The sequence below is a fragment of the Gracilinanus agilis genome, chromosome 1 (assembly GCF_016433145.1).
Source record: "Gracilinanus agilis isolate LMUSP501 chromosome 1, AgileGrace, whole genome shotgun sequence".
In the NCBI taxonomy this organism is placed as follows: domain Eukaryota; kingdom Metazoa; phylum Chordata; class Mammalia; order Didelphimorphia; family Didelphidae; genus Gracilinanus; species Gracilinanus agilis.
The window spans coordinates 350,503,134-350,524,464 of NC_058130.1; the positions used below are offsets into that span (position 1 = coordinate 350,503,134).

The window sequence follows — 21,331 nt, forward strand, 5'->3', positions numbered from 1 at the left end:
CCACACCAGGAGGCTTTCCAGTCACATGGGTGCCTCCAGACAAAGAGAAAAGATCCTTCAATGGGAAATGAGAGCAATTACTGTTTGGCCGGGGTGGAGTGGGGAGGACACAGGTAGACTTCAGTAGCACTGAAGGATCACACAATTTAGAGAACATTGATGCTTTAGAGGCCATCTAATCTAACTTCCTCATTTATGAAATAAGGAAACAGGCCCAGAGAAAAGAGATAAATTGCCAAAGGTCACACAGGTAGGAACTAACATAGCCAGGCTTTGACTTCAAGTCTCTATTCTATATTCACAAGGCTCTTTCCCCATAGAAAGCAGCAAGCTCCTTGAATAAGGAGATTATCTCATTTTTGTATTTGTATTCACAGTGCCTAGCAGACTGTAAGCACTGCAGCTCTAGAAGAATTTCCTAAAAATAAGAATTTTCCAAAAGTAGAAGGGACTGGCTTGGGAGGAAGCAAATCTCTGTCACTGGAAGTCTTTAGACAGAAGCTGAGTGACCACTTCTTGGGATTGCTAGAGGAGGAATTTTGTTCAGTTTGGATTAGGGAGCTTCTGAGATCTCGTCTGAATCCTAAATTCTATGATTCTGTGTGTAGGATGGGGAAACAAATGGGGGACTTGGGAATTCTTAAGATAGAGTGCTGGAGTTGGAGTTAGGAATATCTGAGTTAAAATTGGCCTCAAACAAATGCTGTGCGACTCTGGGCAAATTACTTCACCTCTATTTGTCTTAATCTACTGGAGAAGAAAATGGCAAACCACTCCAGTATCTTTGCCAAAGAAACTCCGAGGACAGTATGGTATATAGGGTCATGAACAGAGAGAAAATCACATTGGAAAAAGTAAAGAAATATTTACTGGCTTTGGGTAATAGATTAATAGAACTATTAAAGTTAGTCAAGCAAAAACCAAACATTTCAGGCAAAAAATTTAAAATCACTGGTATGCCAGTTCTTTTTAACCTTCTTATACTCTATAGCACATTTGTAAAAATGCCTTTGGCAGGTGGAAATCTGACCCTATTCCAGCTGGACAGTAGAGAGAATGGTGATCATTTGGTCTTTTCTCCTGTAATCTTTGTTCCTACTCTTCTTTCTCCCATCCTTGCTCACTCAGTCCATTTTTATTTCTTCAACATCCTCACTCCTCAGGATTAGCTAAAGGGGTAATCAGAAACGGATGTATTTGTCTATAGCAAGAGTTACCAGATGGGATGTAGGATTGGCAGCTCCTACTATTTTGTTCCCTGCTCTAGGCAGGAGCACAGATGTCAATCCAGCCTTGCTTTCTGCTGCCCTCTTTTTAAACAAGAAAAAAAAAAAGATTGCTCAGATTCCTATGAAAACTGGGCTGATTCTTGAGGTAGTTTTGGAACTGCAAGAATCAAAGAATAAAAATAGAGAGAATTGGATTTAGTAGCTAGAATGTTTTCAGTTGCTACAGAGTCCCAAAGAAACTAAATTCTGACAGGGAATAAGAGGCAAGGGATCTTGGGGGGGGCGGGAAGGTGGGAGGCAGCCAGGGGTGTGAGCAAAACTTTAACATTGTAGAGCTCTGCTGTGGGACACACTTAGGGTACCGATCAAGAGTGACCACCTTTCTTGATATTACAGGAAATGCCTCCTTTATACCTTTCTCTGGACCTCCAGCTAGAACTAATCTCCCTCTTCTTTGAAGTCTCTTAACATCTCATTCCCATGATGCTTATCCACTTTTCTTGTTCAAATTTGCTTTGGTTTATTTGATTCTTGGGTCCTCAATTAGATTACAAACTTCTTGAGGGCAGAGTCCCTGCCTTGTTTATCTCTGTATCTGTCCCCAACCTTAAACAAATGTCAGTTTGCCTTACTGTAATGTTTTTTATTGACTGATTCTATACAATAACATAATAATGTGATTCTGGTACTTCAGAAACTTTGATCTCTTGAAAAAGTCCTTATACTGACTTGTCTGTAATAAATAGTGTTATTTGAATGAAAAACCATTTATTCAGTGCTTACTCTGTCTCAGACACTGCACTAAGCCCTGGGAATACAAACAGAAAAAGGAGCCAGTTGTTGCCTTCAAGAAGCTTATATTCTTTTTCTTTTTTTTTTTTAAACCCTTGTACATCGGTGTATTGTCTTATAGATGGAAGATTGGTAAGGGTGGGCAATGGGGGTCAAGTGACTTGCCCAGGGTCACACAGCTGGGAAGTGGCTGAGGCCGGGTTTGAACTTAGGACCTCCTGTCTCTAGGCCTGACTCTCAATCCACTGAGCCACCCAGCTACCCCGAAGAAGCTTATATTCTAAGGAGGCAGAGAACAGATAAAGGCAAAGGGCAGCCAGGAAAAGGGAGCTTTGGTCTAGGGCCTAATAGGTATCAAGGGTTAACAAGTTTCAAATGGCTTTCATGTTTTTTTATAATTGCCCTAGGAAATTGGAATTAATCTGACAAGTCGGTGACATATTCCTGGGAATAACTTTGCAATATTCCTGACCAATAGAAAAGGTCAAGAGCGCCTTGAACAGGCCACACTTCCTTCTATGTTATCAAGATTCTGTCTTAGTTTAACATCCCAAAATGTTGACAATCTATCTCTTATGCTGGGCAGAAGTTTTCCCACATTGCCTAATTAATCCTAGAAGCCCCCTCCCTTCTTCCTTGGAACCATATAAAAGCTGTAATCTTCTCCTCAGGCTTATGTCTATCCAGTCCCTCCTTGTGTGACTGACTTCTCTCTCCCAATGGAGATAAACATCTTTGCTGCAGAGCCCTATGCCTGATTGTTCATCAATCACATAGTTGTTGGGTTCTAAGATATAGAAATTGGATAGCTAAGTTGTAGAGAGGATGGAGTGCTGGACCCGGAGTCAGGAAGACTCCTCTTCCTGAGTTCAAATCTGGCCTCAGACACATACTAGCTGTGTGATCCTGGGCAAGTCACTTAACACCCTTTGCCTCAGTGCCCTCATCTGTCAAATGAATCCAGAAAGCAAATGACAAATCATTGTAGTATCTTTGCTGAGAAAACCCCCAAAGGGGTCACTAAACACTGAAAGGAATGGTGAGTGGAGTTATTGGATAATTGGTCATCTCACTCTGGCTGGAAGCTGATTACTGAGCTGGAAGGGGCTGGCAAAGTAAAGGTGTGGGGATGGAGCAGGGGCTAGATAGCTGTAGGTGAGGGAAAACATTATCTAGTCTGGGGCCAGTTTATACTCCCTGAATCACTAAAGATCCCTTCAGTTCTGGGGAGGGAGTTCCAAAGCAGAGGGGATTCATTCCGACAGTCTTTGGGGGCAGAGGGTAAAAACACAGAGCATTTCCTTTCTTGTAGTTTAGCCTTTCTTCTAGTTTAAATGCCCAAAAGCAGGGTTGTGGAAGTCAGTGACATGGTTCTTCTCCCTTACAGTCTGCCTTGGTGACGACCATCCCTGTAGAGAAGTCTCTTAAATTAACATTTTCTCTGTCTCTGTCTCTGTCTCTCTGTCTCTCTCTTCCTCCTCCCTTTACCCTCTTTCTCTCTACCTGTCTCTCTCCCCCCCTTCTTCCTCTCTCTCTTTCTCCCTCTCTGTCTCTCCATTTCTCTCTCTCATTCTCATCACTAGGCATCACAAATGTAATTTATTATCTTTCCCCACCAAATCCGCTCCTTTACCAAACTTCACTCTTATTGTCTGGAGTCCCATCATCTTTCCAGGGCCCTAGGCTTGCAACCTATGTGTCTTCCTCATTTTGGCTCACCCACATATCCAATCTACTGCCAAATTTTATCTTTTCTAACTTAACACTAGCAGGTCCCCTTTCTCCACTCACAGTCAGCACCCTCACCTATCATCTGTGATGATTACAAGGGCCTTTTAACTGCTCTCCCTGGCCTGAGAATCCCCAATAGGCAGCTAGGGTGAGAGAACACTGGTGGAGTCAGAAAGATATGAGTTCAAATTCAGCATCAAACACACCCTAGCTGGGTGACCCTGGGCATGTCTCTTACCTTCTGTTGGCTTTCATTTCCTCATCTTTAAAATGGAGATAACGTTAGCACCTATTTCTCAGGGTATTGTGAGGATATAAATGAGATTTTTAAGGCGCTTTTGGAAACCTTAAAGTACTACCCAATTTCCCCATTCCAGTCCACCACAAAGTTGCCAAACTTCTAAAGCACAGATCAACTCTTCTGCTCAATAAACTACAGTGGCTCCCTATTACCTCTAGCACCAACTATAAACTCCTGTTTGTCATTTGGAGCTCATTAATATGATCCCTTCTTACTTTTCCTATCTTATACTTTACTCTTCTCATATTCTACCATCTAATTATTCTGGCCTACTTGCTATTATGAGAACATGACACTCCATCCCCTGATCCTCATGCCAGAAATACTCTTTAAAAAAATAATAATCCACCATAGTTATCATTGGAATTAACAAGTACTATGGCTGATGGAAAGGAAAGGCTGTTATGTTTATTTTTTTATTTTTTTTTAAACCCTTGTACTTCGGTGTATTGTCTCATAGGTAGAAGAGTGGTAAGGGTGGGCAATGGGGGTCAAGTGACTTGCCCAGGGTCACACAGCTGGGAAGTGGCTGAGGCCAGGTTTGAACCTAGGACCTCCTGTCTCTAGGCCTGACTCTCACTCCACTGAGCTACCCAGCTGCCCCCATGTTTATTTTTTTACAAATATTTAAGTATTAGGTTTAAAATCTTGAAAATGGAAATATCTTAAAAGTATACATGCAGGGGGAAGCTAGGTAGCTCAGTGGATTGAGAGCCAGGCCTGAAAACACGAGGTCTTAGGTTCAAATCTGGCCTCAGACACTTCCCAGCTGTGTGACCCTGGGCAAGTCACTTAACCCCCATTGCCTACCTTTACCACTCTTCTGCCTCAGAGCCAATACACAGTATTGACTCCAAGATGGAAGGTAAGGGTTTAAAAAAAAAACAAAAAAGTATACATGTAAAAAGAAAACTAATTTAGCTAAAATTAGAAGAGAAGCATCTCACCTTAGCCTTCTGTTTCCCTGGCTTCTTTTATTTTTTATTTTTTTCTGTTTTAGAATCAATACTGTGTATTGGTTCCAAGGCAAAAGAGCAGTAATGGGGGTTAAGTGACTTGTACAGGGTCACATAGCTTGGAAGTGTCTTGAGGACAGATTTGAACCCTGGACTTCTTGTTTCTAATCTCTGGTTTCCTTTAAGACAGCTCAGATCTCACCTTCTGTAGAAGGCTTCCATGGAATAATAGCTTGTCTCACCATTAGAATCTACTCTCTTTGAAGGCAGGAATTATTTTTGCTTTTCTTTGTACCTCTCGTGCTTAGTACAAGGTTTGGCACATAGCACACACAGAATCAGTCAAAGCGTTTATTAAGTTCCAGGTTTTGTGGTAGACTCTGGAAACATAATTACAAAGTAAAACAGTCCCTGCTGTCAAGGAATTTACATTCAGATAAATAAATATAAGGTACTTACAAAATAAATACATAGTATGTAATAGCTAGGCTGACCAGTGGAGAGAGCATGAGGCCTGGAGGTCCTGGGTTCAAATGTGACCTCAGATACTTCTTAGCTATGTGGACCCTGGGCAAGCCACTTAACTCTAGTTGCCTAGCCCTTACAGAGCTTCTGCCTTGGAACAGACACAGCCTGAAGGTAAGGGCTTAAAAGACAAAATAAAACTATGGGTACAATTAGATTTGAGAGGATTGTAATAGTTAATGTCTCATTCCAGCACTCTGGACCTCTACAAGATGGAACATAAGGGTTTTTTTTTTTTTTTTTTTAAAGCTGTTAAGAGGGCAGCTGGGTAGCTCAGTGGATTGAGAGCCAGGCCTAGAGACGGGAGGTCCTAGGTTCAAATCCGGCCTCAGACACTTCCCAGCTGTGTGACCCTGGGCAAGTCCCTTGACCCCCATTGCCTACCCTTACCACTCTTCTGCCTTGGAGCCAATACACAGTATTGACTCCAAGACGGGAAGGTAAGGGTTGAAAAAAAAAAAAAGCTGTTAAATTCATATTTCTAAAGTGCAAGCCCACTGTTTGCACAAAAATATTTATAGCTGCACTCTTTGTGGTAGCAAAAAATTAGAAAATGAGGGGGTGTCCATTGATTGGGGAATGGATGAATAAATTGTAGTATCTGATGGTGATGGAATACTATTATGCTAAAAGGAATAATGAACTGGAGAAATTCCATGTGAACTGGAAAGACCTCCAGGAATTGATGCAGAGTAAAAGGAGTAGAACCAGGAGAACATGGTACACAGAGACTGATACACTGTGGCATAATAGAATATAATGGACTTCTGTACTAGCAGCAATTCAATGACCCAGGACAATTCTGGGGGACTTATGAGAAAGAACGCTGTCCACAGCTAGAAAAAGAAATGTGGGAGTAGAAACACAGAAGAAAACATATGATTTATCACTTGTTTATGTGGGTATGTGATTTGGTGTTTTGGTCTTAAAGGATTACTTTTTCAAAAATGAATAATATGGAAATGAGTTCAAGTGATTATATATGTGTGTATATGTGTATGTGTATAACCCAGCGGAATTGCTTGTCACCTCTAGGAGCGGGGGAGGATGAGGGGAGGGTGAGAACATGAATCATGTAACCATGGAAAAATTAAAAAAAAAATTAAGTGCAGGTACAAGTATTACTTCCTTGAATGAGAAACTTTATTGGCCTCATCTAGTTGTTTACCTATAGTCTATATAAACTCCTCTGCCTGGCATTTAAAGCCTTTTATAGTGTGGCTCCACCTAGCTTTCTAGGATGATTATTCTACATTATAGCTCAGCATCCTTTTGGTATCCAGCTAAGCAGCCCACCTGCTGCTGCCTGCATACTCCATTGTCTCTCTGAAGTCTATGCCTGGCGCACACTGTGTCCCAGGCTTGGGATACTCTTCCTTCTCCCCTTTTCCTAGGAAAGCCTCTGCTTCCCTTTTAGATACAGTGGAAGCATCACATACTTTTAAAAGACCTTTCCTGATTTCCCCTAATTATTGGTTACTGAATATCCCTCTCTCCACACCCATTACTGTATATTTTTTTAATTTAAAACTTTTAAAAAACCCTTATCTTCCCTCTTTAATACTATAAATAATAAATAAATAAATAATATTGTTTTTAAGGCAGAACAGTTGGTTAGGGGTTAGGCAATTGCAGTTAAGTGACTTGCCCAGGGTCACACATCTAGGAATTATCTGAAGCCACATCTGAACCCAGGACCTCTATACTCCAGACCTGCTGCTCTATCCATGATCCACCTAGCTGCTTGTGTGTACTTATATTTTATTTATTTTCCTTCTTTTTAAAAATTAACTAATTTAGACTATTTTCCAGGGTTACATGATTCATGTTCTCTCCCACCCCTTTTCCATCCCTTCCCTCCTCCCAGAACTGACAAGGAGTCCCACTGGGTTATACATGTATTATCACTTGATACCTATTTTCATATTATTCATTTCTATAAGAGAGCAATCTTTTAAAACCAAAACCCCAAATCATATGTGTGTAGTTAATTTTAAGATACCTTGTATTTGTTTAACTGAATGTAAACTTCTTGACTGTCAGAGCTGTCTCACTTTGCAAGTATATCCCCAGGGTCTACCATAATTCCTGGAACTTAATAAAGCTCTGAAGGAGGACTCTGTGGTGGCCCTGTCCTATGGCCAGAGAAGTAGGTGGGCTCTTTGAAGATGAAGATTGTCTCACCTTTGTGTTGGCATCCTCAGTGACTAGCAGAGTCTAGCACATAAAAAACACTAGGTAAAAAAGTGACTGATTAATCGGTGCCTGAAACCTCTGAAGACTGTCATTTAAAAATAAACACTATCAGGGGGCAGCTGGATGGCTCAGTGGATTGAGAGCCAGGCCTAGAGAAAGGAGGTCCTAGGTTCGAATCTAGGCTGGGACCACTTCCTAGCTGTGTGACCCTGGGCAAGTCACTTAACCCCCATTGCCTAGCCCTGTAACAAATAAAATTAATATAGAAGGATATATATAAAAGATATTAGGGTTTAAAAAATTAGAAAAATAAACACTATCACATAGAAAACATTCTATTATCCCCGAGCACCGTTTAGAGGTTCAGAAAAAAATGCAGTCTTAACAGTTGACAGGCTTATTGTGTCTATGCAAATCATTTCTATGGGGAGGGAGCCCCCATCAACCCCAGAGAACAAAGCCTGGGAGTTTCAGTCCTCAGAGAAAGGCTGAACAAACGCATGTCCAACAAGAAAGAACTAAGATGGAAGAAAAGCACTACTGGAATGTTTGTCACTCTGGTAGAGAAGAGAAGGCTTATTCTGTTCACAAGCCATCCTGTAGGTGGGGAGGAGAGGAGGGAGCAGAGCCAGTGAATGAACAGATCAACAATGTCTACAGAGGAACAAAAGGAAATATTCTGAGGGAGGGGAGCCTAAAAATAGCTCCACCACTCACTAATTTCCCGACAAGTCAGTCATGCTGATTCTCTGTGTGTGCCCTCAAGGCAACTCCATTTGAATATTTTTTTCCCAATAAAAGGCTGCCCAGTCCCAGCAAAATTCAAAGGCTTCATTTCCAGCAAAACAACTAATGCCCCCAAAAGACAAGAATTCACTGCTAGCCACTGCTGCTATGTGATCCCAATAAAACTGCAGCAACAACAACATCCCTCTGAAGGGAAAGAGCTAGTCACAGCAGAGGCCAGGAACCCCCCAAATAATGGAGCCAGTCCTACTTTGGGATGCTAGGGAGAGAAGCAGCCTTCTCTGTGGGTGCAAGGTGATCTCTTGAGTTATTCACTGCTCTGGTACTGGGGCAAGTTTAATTTTCCAGCTCTCTGACTCATCTCTACACTCCTAAAGCCCTTCATAAAATTCTCAGTGTGAAAAATTAAAGGGTGTTGGAGTTAACTAGCCCTGAGAATTAGTCAACAATGCTAACGAGCATTCCAGAGATACTAGAGTGTTTTAAAAATAGATTCAATGCCCCACAAAATAAATAGAGTAATCCATTGAATCATCATCCAAGCAGGTGGCAACCCCAAAAGTTACAGGGTCCCATTGCTGCAGGAAATCTTCTGACATGAAAAGCTTAGAAAACATTGTGAGCACGAACTGCTTCAAAATCCCCGAGAAGAGAAAGATTTCCTGGAGTCCAGATTTTTCTTCATTGTTCTTTTCAATAGATGATAAGATGCCTGAAATATATTTCATTAAGAGTTCTTCTGCTCCAGCAAAACCTACAACAGATGACTGGATACTCTAGAGATTAAGTTGCCAACTCATACATAAGGGGTGTGCCAAAGTAAACTTTGTATGAACTGAACAACTGAGAATTCTCATCTACAACTTGGTTTGACTTAAACAACAGTCACCTGGCTTGTCTGCCTAATTAAGAAACCTGTTTTCAGTCGTCCCACCTAAGGGTTGTTTTCCTAAGCCAGAACCCCAACAGAGATGAAGGAGATGGCTGAAATCAATAAGAGTGCTTTATTTAGTCAAAAGGATGAGTCTCCGGAGACTTGACCTTGGTTGTTCAGGGTTATTCACATTATCGATTCCGGAGCCAAGTGGCTCCTCCTCCTGGCCTGAAAGATCTAGTTAATTCAAAGAATATGGAGATTCTGTCTTCAGAAGGAATAAATCAGGCCACAGAAAAGGGACAGCTGCGATCCACAAAGAGAAAGCTGAACCACCGCTGGCTCTTGTCCCAAGTGACCTGCATTCCTCTCAATCACTGGAAGTAATAACAGTAATAAGGAGAATGTGAATAATCACACTTTTAGAATTTGATGTTTCTTATTAGCTGCCCTTGTCACAGGTCTAGTTTATGGATGCAGAAAATGACACATGTTCGCTGCCTCTGGTCTGGAGCAAAAGGAAACTGGAAGAAAGGATTCTTACACTGTGGGACCAGTTTCCTCCGCCCTGGCTACTTCGGCCCCAGTGTTTCCTTATTGACCAAGTGCTTCTCTCATTTATGGCTCTCCTAAACAGAAGGATACCACTAAATTACTCCCCAATTGCAAACAATGAGGAGGTATTTAAAGAAACTGTCTGGTAGGAATCTGGGCCCAAGAGGCTGACTTTCAAATGAGAGCAAAGAGCTAAGAGTTGTGCTCTGGCTTCTTCTCTGCCTCCTATCCAGGCTGGAAAGGTCCTGCCCAACCTTTCTTCCTAATATGTTCATTTGGGATGATTTCTATTTATTGAAGTTTTTCTTTTCAGTTCCAGAGTCTTTCCCTCCCTTTACTCCTCCCCCACTCACTGAAGAGGCAAGAAACACAATACCCATTATACATATGAAGTCATGCAAAACATAAATATTCTCATTTTCAGACTCCATCCTGTCTTTTCTGTTCTTGTAGCAGAAAGAGAAATTCTAATAACAATCATAACTGACAACTATGAAATATTTTAGAGCTTGCAGCATGCTTTTCATGGAGTATTTCAATCTGAGCCTCCCAACAACCTCTTGAGGTAGGTACTACATGTGTTAAAATGCTCATTTTACAGATGGGGAAAAGCCAGGCTCAGGGAGATTAAGCCAAACAAGGTTCCAAGATAACCCCAAGGGATGTATGATTAAAAAACCCTGGCCAAAGAAGAAACTGTTGGAATCCAATTGCAGACCCAAGCATGCCCATCCTTCACTTTATTTTCTTCATGAGGTTTTTTTTTTTAAACCTTTACTTTCCATCTTTGGATCAAGACTTTGTATTGGTTCCAAGGCAGAAGAGCCATAAAGGCTAGGAAATGAGTGTTAAGTGACTTGACCAGGGTCACACAGCTAGGAAGTATCTGAGGCCAGATTTGAACATACCTCATTGCCCCCATGAACTTTTTTTTTTTTTTTTTTTTGGTATATGTGATAGGTGTCTGCAGGCATGAGGAATGTGGAAATAAGAACTGCATGAAAGCACCTGTATTAGATTATTTACCACCTGGGGAGGAGAGGAAAAGAGAGAGGGAATCTGAATTGCAAAATGTTAGAAAATGGTTGTCAAAATTTGTTTCTACATGTATTTTAAAAAGATGAAATGTAGTAAAAGAGAGAGAAAATTAAGACAGCAAAAAAGAAAAAAAAAGGATTAAGTGACTTGGCAACTGTCAACGAGCAAGTGAGTTTCTGTAGCCATATTTGAACTTGGATTCAATTTTGGATTTTATAGGTGGGCCCTGACCCATTCCATCAAGCTGTTTCTCATTAGCAGTTGGTCATCTCTCTTTCAAACTGTTTCTATTCCAGAAGAGTGAGGCTCCACTCGACAGATATTGAGTGAGATTTTACCAGGTGCAGTCCCAACCTTGAAAACAAAGCTGTTGTTAACATGGGTAGGATGCAAGCAGAAGAAGGTAATGTAACTGCTAAAAAGCCTGGCTAGGATACCATTGTTGGGTTTGTACCCCAAAGAGATCACAGATAAACAGACTTGTACGAAAATATTTATAGCCGTGCTTTTTGTGGTGGCAAAAAACTGGAAAATGAGGGTATGCCCTTCAATTGGGGAATGGCTGAACAAATTGTGGTATATGCTGGTGATGGAATACTATTGTGCTCAAAGGAATAATAAACTGGAGGAATTCCATGTGAACTGGAAAGACCTCCAGGAAATGATGCAGAGTGAAAGGAACAGAGCCAGAAGAACGTTGTACAGAGACCAATACACTGTGGTAAAATCCAATGTAATGGACGTCTGTAGTAGCAGCAATGCAATGAACCAGGACAATTCTGAGGGATTTATGGAAAAGAAAGCTACCCACATTCAGAGGAAGAACTACAGGAGTGGAAATAGAAGAAAAACAACTGCTTGAACACATGGGTTGATGCGGACATGATTGGGGATGTGGACTCGAAACTACCACACCAATGCAACTATCAACAATTTGGAAATAGGTCTTGATCAATGACACATGTTAAAACCAATGGAAATGTGCATCGGCCATAGGTGGGGGTGTGTGTGTGGGGGGGTGAAGGGGAAAGTAGGAGCATGAATCATGTAACCATGTTAACTTTTCTAAAAAATAAATAATAAATGTTTTAAATAAAATAAAATAAAATAATGTGCCAGAACGGAGTAAAAAAAAAAAAGCCTGGCTAGGATGTGTGTGTATATGTAGGGAATGGGAAAGGTGAAGGCTACCCTTAAACTAGAATTTTTAAAATGGGATCTTGAGCAAGAAATGTATAAAATCAAATAAGAAAATATGCCCTCTGGATAAGCTCAGTTCTAAGATATCTGGTACTATATAGTCCAGGGGTTGGCAGGCTAGAAGTCTATTTTTGTACAGCCTTTGAGTTAAAAATAGTTTTTACAGCTTAAAGATTTAATGTATTTAAAAATTTAAAAAACCCCAATTCTTAGCTCTCCCTCCCTACTTTGCCAACTCCTGCAGACTTGACTACAGCTGACAATTCGGTCCCTTGGTATCTCAACTGCCAAGTTCTATTTCTAGGCCTTATGGATCCCTGTTGACTCCAGACCCTGCCAGGTTGTTACCTAATTTGAATTGATGCTTCATCTTCCTTTGACCTCCTACATATGCCTATGGCACACTGACAATGAACCAGTCATTAACACCAGACTCCATGGAGGGCTCCAGATGAGGAGGAACAATACAAGTGCATGGTGATGTATAATTTTTTAATTTAAAGCAGGGATTCTTCATCTTTTTTCTATCATAGACACCTTTTGCAGTCTTAAGTATTCTCAGAATAATGATTTTGAATGCATTAAAAAATACACTGGGTTACAAAGGAAACCAATTACATATAGTGAAACAGTCATCAAAATATTAGAAAGCAAAGTCAGAGACCCTAGGGTAAGAACAAGATATTTTCATTTTCATTTTCCAGCTTACTTTCATTCAATTTTACAAATGCATTTATCCTAAAAAACATCAGTTCTAGGGGGCAGCTGGGTAGCTCAGTGGATTGAGAGCCAGGCCTAGAGACGGGAGGTCCTAGGTTCAAATCTGGCCTCAGACACTTCCCAGCTGTGTGACCCTGGACAAGTCACTTGACCCCCATTGCCTACCCTTACCACTCTTCTGCCTTGGAGCCAATACACAGTATTGACTCCCAGATGGAAGGTAAGGGTTTAAAAAAAAAACAAAAAAACATCAGTTCTATACAATTCAATTTAACAAACACCACCAACCAATCAATGAGAACTTAAAAACATGTACCATGTGCAAGGCTTTATACTAAGTAATGGGGATAAAAAGAGAGAAGTGAAACATTCCTGTCCTCAAGCAGTTAATATTCTAATTGAGAAATGGGGCAGCTAGGTGGATAGAATAGAGCACCAGACTGGAGTTAGGAGAACTTGGGTTCAAATCTAGCCTCAGATAGTTCCTGGATGTATGACCCCAGGCAAATCATTTAACCCCAAATGCCTAGCCCTTGTTGCTCTTCTATCTTAGAACTGATACTAAGTCAGAAGGTAAGAGTTTTAAAAACCAACAAACACAAATCTGACCTTAGACACAAGTCTCTTAACTCCATTTGCTTACTAGCCTCTACCCATCTCTCTCAGAGTTGTTATTAAGATAGAAAGTAAGGGTTTAAAAAAGAAGAAAAGAAAAGAAAAAATTCTAACAGAGAAGAGAACATGTATATTATAAAATGAATGCATAAAGAATATAGAGAAAGTGAGTGGTTTTGGGAAGAACAGGACTAGAAATTTGGGGAAAATGGGAAAGGCTTCATATAGAAGGTAATGCTTAAGTTATTATTGTTCAGTTGTTTCAGTCATGCCTAGCTCTTCATAATCCCTTTTGGGGTTTTCTTGCAAAGATACTGGAGTGTTTTGCCATTTCTTTCTTCAGTTCAATGGAAAGATGGGGAAACTGAGGCAACCAGGGCTAAGTGACTTGCCCTGGATCACACAGCTGGTAAGAGTGTTTGAGGACATCTCAGAACCCAGGGAGATGAGTCTTCCTAACTTTCGGTCAGGCACTCTATCCGCTATGCCACTTTGCTATTCAGCTTAAGGGATATCTCAAAGCAAACCAGGGATTCTCAGAGATGGAGGTAAGAAGAGAGATCATTCCAGGTTTGGGGGGCAGGCAGTAGAAAGGCATGGAAATGGGAGATGGAGCTGTTTTGTGTGAAGAATGGCAAGGAAGCCAGTATGACTGGAAAAGAGAGGGCAAGGAGGAGAGAAATGTGTAAAAAGACAGTCAAGGGAGGAAGGAGCCAAGCTGTAAAGGACTTCAGATGTTAAAGGATTTTTATATTTGATCCCAGAGGTAAGAGGGAGCCACTGGCAATGGCTGAGTGGGAGGGTGACCTGGCTAGACCTTACTTCAAATGAAATCACTTTAGAGTTCTGTCAAGTATGGACTGGAGTAGGGAGAGACTTGAGGTAGAGAGACACATTATGTGACACATTTATTAGTCAACACATTTATTAAATGCCAACCTGGAGTAAGAGACTGAGGATGTAAAAGTGGAAAAATAATACCCTCAGGGAGTTGGGGTGGCAGGTACACAAATAAGGGGTAATTAAGGGAACATTTTTGCATCCCTTCTGTACAGGAAGCATTTTCAGATCCCCTTTAATTGGAGTGCCCTCCCTAGGTTGATTGTTTCCAATTTATACTGTCCAGTTTGGAAATAGAGTTGTTCACATGTTGTCTCTGGCATTAGACTGAGCTTCTTGAGAGCAAGGGGCTGTTTTATGTTTTTCTTTGTATCCTCAGGGCTTAGCAGGGGGCCTGACACAAGGTAGGTGACTGATAAATGCTTATGATTGACTGACATGATTTTTCACTTTTTACAAGTGCTCTCACATAATTGCATTTGACTCTCATAAAAGAGAGGTCAGTGGACTTTGACCACTTTTCTACTGAATGGTACCTACAGAAGAAGAAGCCAGGTGTCCTGGGACCTAATGCAGAGAATGTTCTTTTTATTACACTACATTGTCTCCTGAGTTATTGTTCATCTTTCATTTTCTAGGAGAACCAATGAAATCACAGGGTGCTGTCTTGCCCTTGAATTGGATTTAAGTGAGGCAGATTTGCAAAAAGGTATCAGCATCTGTCTGTCTCTCGACTTGCCCAGGGCCACACAATTAGGCAGTGTCTGATGTCAGATTTGAACTCAGGACCTCCCATCTCTAGGCCTGGCTCTCAAATCGCTGAGCGACCTAGCTGCCCCCATCCTTTAATTTTCAAAATAACAAGGTTTTACTGTAGGCCTGGAATATTGTGTCAGTGTTGTTATCTTGACTTAATATCATGTAAACCTTATGATTGTGCTCCAATCACAAACCAACACAAATCACAGTGCAGGTGGCTAGTTGAAAAAAAAAATTAGTCTTGTTTCTCTCTCTCTCTCTCTCTCTCTCTCTCTCTCTCTCTCTCTCTCTCTCAGATGAGGGCTTAGGCATTGAAATGCTAGTCATTTCTGAGAGCCCAAACAACAACAAGGCCATCAAACAGGAACAGATACCAGGAGATTTTACCTTTTGATTGTTATCTTCCAAATGGAATAGTAGTAATGCCAGCACAAGGAAATGCTGATGGAATGTATTTACTGAATACCCAATTTCTGAGGCACTGACCAGACACTAAACCAGTGCTGCTGCATGTCTGAAAACTGGCCTGTCCTGTCAATGCATCCAAACATCCCTAAGACAAGCCCAACAGGCTAAAAATTTACACACAGCTGTAATGGAGGATTCATCCACTGAACCAACACCTCTCAAGCTAATCTGCTGAACGTGTGTTGCAAGCTATTTATTCACTCAGTCTTTCCCAGACAGACAAGACAGGCTATTCCTGTGTGTGGAAATGATGCCAAAGCGCCACTACATTGTTTAGGGAAGTAAAAAGGGGTCTGAATTGTTCTGCAGCTGGGCCTCAATAGGCTCTATCAATAATTGAGGAAAACAAATCCACTTAACACTGGATCCAAATATTGCTCTTTAAATATCTCAAAGCCCTGATGGACTATAGGAGTAATTCAAAGGATTAAGAGCCAAGCAAATAAGAAATTATAAATAGTCATTCAGAGATAATCCTAGGAGAAGTCTGACCAATCAAGGTAATGTATCTGCAGGGTGTGACACATTTGTGTGCATTAATGAGGTTAGGCAAAACTCAGAAGGCTGCATATGTTCTACCAAAAGAGAGATTCTAACCTGGTTAATGCTTCATGCCCAGCTGTGCTAAGGGGGGAGTAGTTGATCAGTTATGAAATACCATGGTATTAAATATATAGTTAAATTTTTTCCTAATTTAAATTTTTTTCCCTCAATTACATGAAAAAAACATTTTTTTATTCTTTTAAAAAAGTTTCAGTCAAATTCTCCCCTCCCTGAGAAGGCAAGCAATCTAATATAGATCTTACATATGTAATAGTGTAAAACATGAAGAAAAAAATTTTCTATTGACAAGTTGTCTATCACCCACATTTTCCATGTCCCTTCTCTCACTCTTTGCCAGAGAGCCATCCTTTATAATGAAGAAAAAGGAAGAAGAAGAAAAATGTTCTGAAAAATGATGAAAAAGTAGTGAAGAACATAATTTTCCATATTGAAGCCACTGGTCTTTTGGCAAATAGCAAAAAAAAAAAAAAAACTAGACTCTAAGGGGAGGCGTACCTATTAGGGAATGGCTAAAGAAATTGGGAAATAAGAATAAAGAATAGTATTATTTTGCCCTAAGAAATGACAAAGGAGATAGTTTCAGAGAAAAGTAAAAAGATTTTCTATGAACTGACACAAAACTAGTAAAGCAATTTGTACAGCAATAACATCATAGAGAAAAACAGTTTTGAAAGGCTTTAGTATACTGATCAAAACAATGATCAAGGAAGAGTCTGGAGAAATGAGGATGAAATATACTATATGAAACAAGACACATGTTTTTAGATATGGTCAATATGGGAATTTGTTTTGTTGGACCATGCCTGTTTGTTATGGAGGGTTTTGATTTTTAAATCCTTTTTTTTTGGTGGTGTCTAATTGAGGGGCCAGGCGGGAAGGAAGAATGATAAATGTATAAGAACATAGATATTTTATTTATTTTAAACACACCTTCAGTTTAGAATTGCTACTAAGTATTGGTTCTACTGCAGAAGAATGGTAAAGGCCAGGCGAAAGTGTCTAGTCTAGGGTCACACAGCTAGGAAATGTCTGAGCACATCTGATCCCAGGTCCTCCTGATCTCAGGCCTGGTTCTCTATCAGCTATGCCCCCTAGCTGCCCCCAAGCCCACTATTTCTGCAGAAGCAGCAATCTAAGAGTAGCAATCTATAGCTCAAAACCAAGAAAACAGATCTTGAATTCCTAGCCACCCCAATCAGCATAATGAGTTTGTATAAAACTGCAAAACACAAGAGAGAGAGAGTATTAGTTCTTTCCTTCTTCAATGGGTAGTCTGTCTACTATCAGTAGAACCTAAGCTGTTTTTCCATCTTTATGGGTGGTTACCTGGGACCTGCCAAGACACACAGAACCAGTCCTTTTCTCTTTGCTGAAAATCTGCACCTCTACATTTCTTGATTTTCATTCCCTTCATTTTTAGAAAACAACTCTCTTTTTTCTTTTCTGAGCTCCCTAGAGAGTCTCCAGTGCCATAGTTCTTGAACCCCTTAAACCTATGAGGGCCCCCATGAGGCCTGTGTCTTTGGAAACCAAGGTGGGTGGGATTTTTTTCATGTGTCTTGTGTTTCTGTTGTCCGGGACACTACTCACTCTATCTTTCTTTGACCAGCTAGGGATATATGTTTCTAGGTCTAATGAACTTGGAGGTAATGTGTGAACTTTCTAAAACACTTGTTTTAGTTGTAGAAAAAGTAAAACATGAACAGCACAGATGGGAGGAAAAGTAAGTCACAGAGTGGGCCACCATGGAAGAACTATTGATACATGATCATTGATGCCATGAAACAACTATTCAGTTGCATTGGGATGAATTTTTTAAAAATAATTTGAATTTCTTTCACTCAAAGCAAAGGGAAGGTGGAATCAAAAATCACATTTTGATTTGGCTCTGGACACCCAATATTGCATCATTTTGCCTCTTTGTAAAATAAAAGATGGCATCTCCAGAATATAAAGCTGTATTAAACAAATGGTTAATAAGTACAAGAAACAGATCAAATCGCAGGTAAGTTATGCATTCTATACCAAGCTCTTTCAAAGAAGAATAGAAAGGAAATGAGAAACCAGATTATGGCACCTAGCCTGCCTTGAACCATAGAAGGTTTGCTTTCTTTCCATAAGCGGAGCCTTCTTTTTTCAAAAAAAATTTTTTTAAACACTTGCCTTCTGTCTTCAAATTGATACTAAGTGGGACAACTGAGTGGCTCAGTAGATTGAGAGCTAGGCCTGGAGATGGGAGGTCCTGGTTTCAAATTTGACCTCAGATACTTCAAGCTGTCTGACCCTGGGCAAGTCACTTAACCCCCATTGCCTAGCCCTTACCACTCTTCTGCCTTAGAACCAATACTATGTATGATAGAAGGTAAGGGTTTAAGAAATTTTTTTAATTGATATTAAGAATCAAAGAGTAGTAAGGACTAGGCAATGAGGTGCTAAATGACTTGCCTAGGGTCACACAGTTAAGAAGTGTCTGAGGTCAGATTTGAACCCAAGACCTCCTGTCTCCAGGTCTGGCTCTCTATCCTCTGAGCCACCTGGCTGCCCCAGTTGAGCTTTTTTAGGCTTATTTATCCATGGTTTATGCCTCTTAAATAGTATATGGTAAAAAAAAAAAAAGAGAGAGAGAGAGAGAGAGAGAGAGAGCTACACAGGCCCAAAGTTACATAACTATTTTTGTTTGTTTGTTTGTTTGTTTTTTAAACCCTTAACTTCTGTGTATTGGCTCTTGGTGGAAGAGTGGTAAGGGTGGGCAATGGGGGTCAAGTGACTTGCCCAGGGTCACACAGCTGGGAAGTGGCTGAGGCCGGATTTGAACCCAGGACCTCCCATCTCTAGGCCTGACTCTCAATCCACTGAGCTACCCAGCTGCCCCCGCAAAGTTACATAACTTTTTAAGGCAGAAGGTAATGGTTTAAAGTAAACAAATAAATATAACAAAGGTTATATAACATCCTAAAATGACCAACCATGATTTCATAGGGTTTATGATGAACTCAACATACAGAATGAAACACTTTTTTTGCACCTTTGGCCAATTTGGAGATTTTTTGCTTAACTGCATTAAAAAAATAAACAAAAAATAGTTTTGTTTTTGTTTCTTGGTGGGATTAGGTGGAAGGAGATTGGAGTAAGAGAAAAGTTAACAACTGAAAAAAAATTACTTAAAAAGAGAAAAGAAAGAAAGGTCATACCTTTGTACTGTTGTAGAATGATGGCAGAAACCTTTGAATGGGTTCAGTTTGTGAGGGGAAAAAAGGGATTTTGGGTGATAAAACATGACACCAACAAAAAAGGAGAAAAGAACACTAGATCTGGAACAAAGCTGGCAACAATGGAGGTTTTTTGAATGAAAGATTTCAGAATGTCACTAACCTGTGCACATATTTGATGCATGACGTGACCAAACTCATGGAAGTAGGTCCTCACTTCATCATGCCTCAGCAGGGAGGGACGGCCTGCAATTGGCCGGGAGAAATTTACTACCAGGGCAGCCACAGACATCATTCGGCTACCATCAGGTAGGAGACAGCCCGGCTGGAGACCAAAGCAGGCTGCGTGGCTATACTTTCCTTCCCTGAATTAAAGAGACACAGAAACACATTAAACAGGTTAGCAAACATATATTAAGTGCCTATGATGTCCAGCCTGAGAACATTTATAAACAACAATAGCCAGCCACTCTAGCATGCCAAGGGAGATGGAGGTAGAAAAATATGGATGAGATCTGTTGTGAGCATTACCAGAAGATTCTTCCTATGCTTCATTCACCCTGTGGAAAACAAAGGAGTCTGGGATTTTTACAGAGTGTTCAAAAGACTGCCTTAAAATTATATAATCAAGTCTCGCTGGTTCAGAGTGAAATAAACAGAACCAGGAAAACACTGTATACAGTAACAGCAGTATTGTGGAATGATCAAATGTGTAGATTTAGCGGCTCTCAGCAATATAGTAATCCAGGACAATTCTGAGGGACTTATGACAAAGAATGCTATTCACCTCCAGAGAAAGAACTGCTGGAGTAGGAATGCAGATCAAAGCATATGATTTTTCACTTGTTCATTTGGGTTTATGTTTTGGGGTTTTGGTTTTATAAGATTACTCATTTATAAAAATGAACAATATAGAAAAAATAATAAAATTTAAATAAAAAATAAAGGGATATGAAAAAAAGTCTTACTTTATTAGGGAATATAACTCTCAGAATAAAAATTATACCTGCCCTGGCACATTTGACCACCCAAATTATTTTAATAATATCCTTCTTGTCATTTCTGAGGACAGCACCAATTCAGCTTTGTAATCAGTCACAGAAATAAAAGTTAATTTGAAGTCAAGTGCAGTTTTCATTTTGTACAAATGGTTGTTTCCTATCTTGGGAATTTAATTCTAGGCTAGACCATGAATAATTCGATTCTTCTTCTCTTCTAAAAAGGAAGAAGATATACCAAAGGTATTTAACTTATAAATAGGACTGTCTTGTCTGAAACAGAATCCTTTCCCTTGGCCTGGGAAGAGGTACCTGAAACAGTATAAAGTCATCTCTCCTTGGAGAGAAGGGGTATCAGGGATGGTAACTTCAAAGCTTCAGGCCAACTAATGAAGGCCATAGGGCTGACTTTGATTTCCATTCCCTTGGATGACTAAAAGCACTCAGGTTTGTGGTTTTTCTTTCTGTCTTTGTTTTGTCTCTTCCCTACTTAGTGTCTCCCATCACTTTCTGGCTCTTACCTGCTGAGACTGCTAAAGTTAACAAGGACTTGGTCTGTCTTGAAGTTATTCTGGGTGTTTCTCATTGAGAAGATTGAACAAAAGAATCTGAGCAGGAGCTATTTATCTAGATTCTAGACTGAAAGGTTATCCTTATGAAGAGAACAAGCACAGTGGCTGGAAGTCTGTATCATGGTGAATATCCCAATATTCATGCTCAAGCTTTTTCTACTCCCACAAAGGATTATTACAGTCATGGTTAACACCAGAATTCAGAAAGGTGGCAGTAAGGACCTATTCCCTAAGGATTCAGTTCAATTCAACAAACTGATAAGGCCCCCACTGTTTGTAAAGTACTGGGCAGAGAAGTGGTGCAGTGGACAGAGTGCCAGGCCTGGAGTCAGGAAGACTCATCTTCCTAAGTTCAAAACTGACCTCAGATGCTTCCTAGCTGTGTGACCCTGGACAAGTCACTTAACCCTCTTAGCCTCAATTTCTTCATCTGTAAAATGAG

General features: G+C 40.3%; 1 protein-coding gene across 1 annotated transcript in view; it reads right to left on the reverse strand.

Annotated features, from left to right (window-relative positions):
• Positions 1–21,331, reverse strand: part of NLN (neurolysin) — a 143,354-nt gene that overhangs the window by 25,523 nt on the left and 96,500 nt on the right. The window contains exon 9 of the mRNA XM_044657715.1: positions 19,483–19,684. Within this exon, the coding sequence (XP_044513650.1) occupies positions 19,483–19,684 (202 nt within the window). The remainder of the gene's footprint in view (positions 1–19,482; positions 19,685–21,331) is intronic.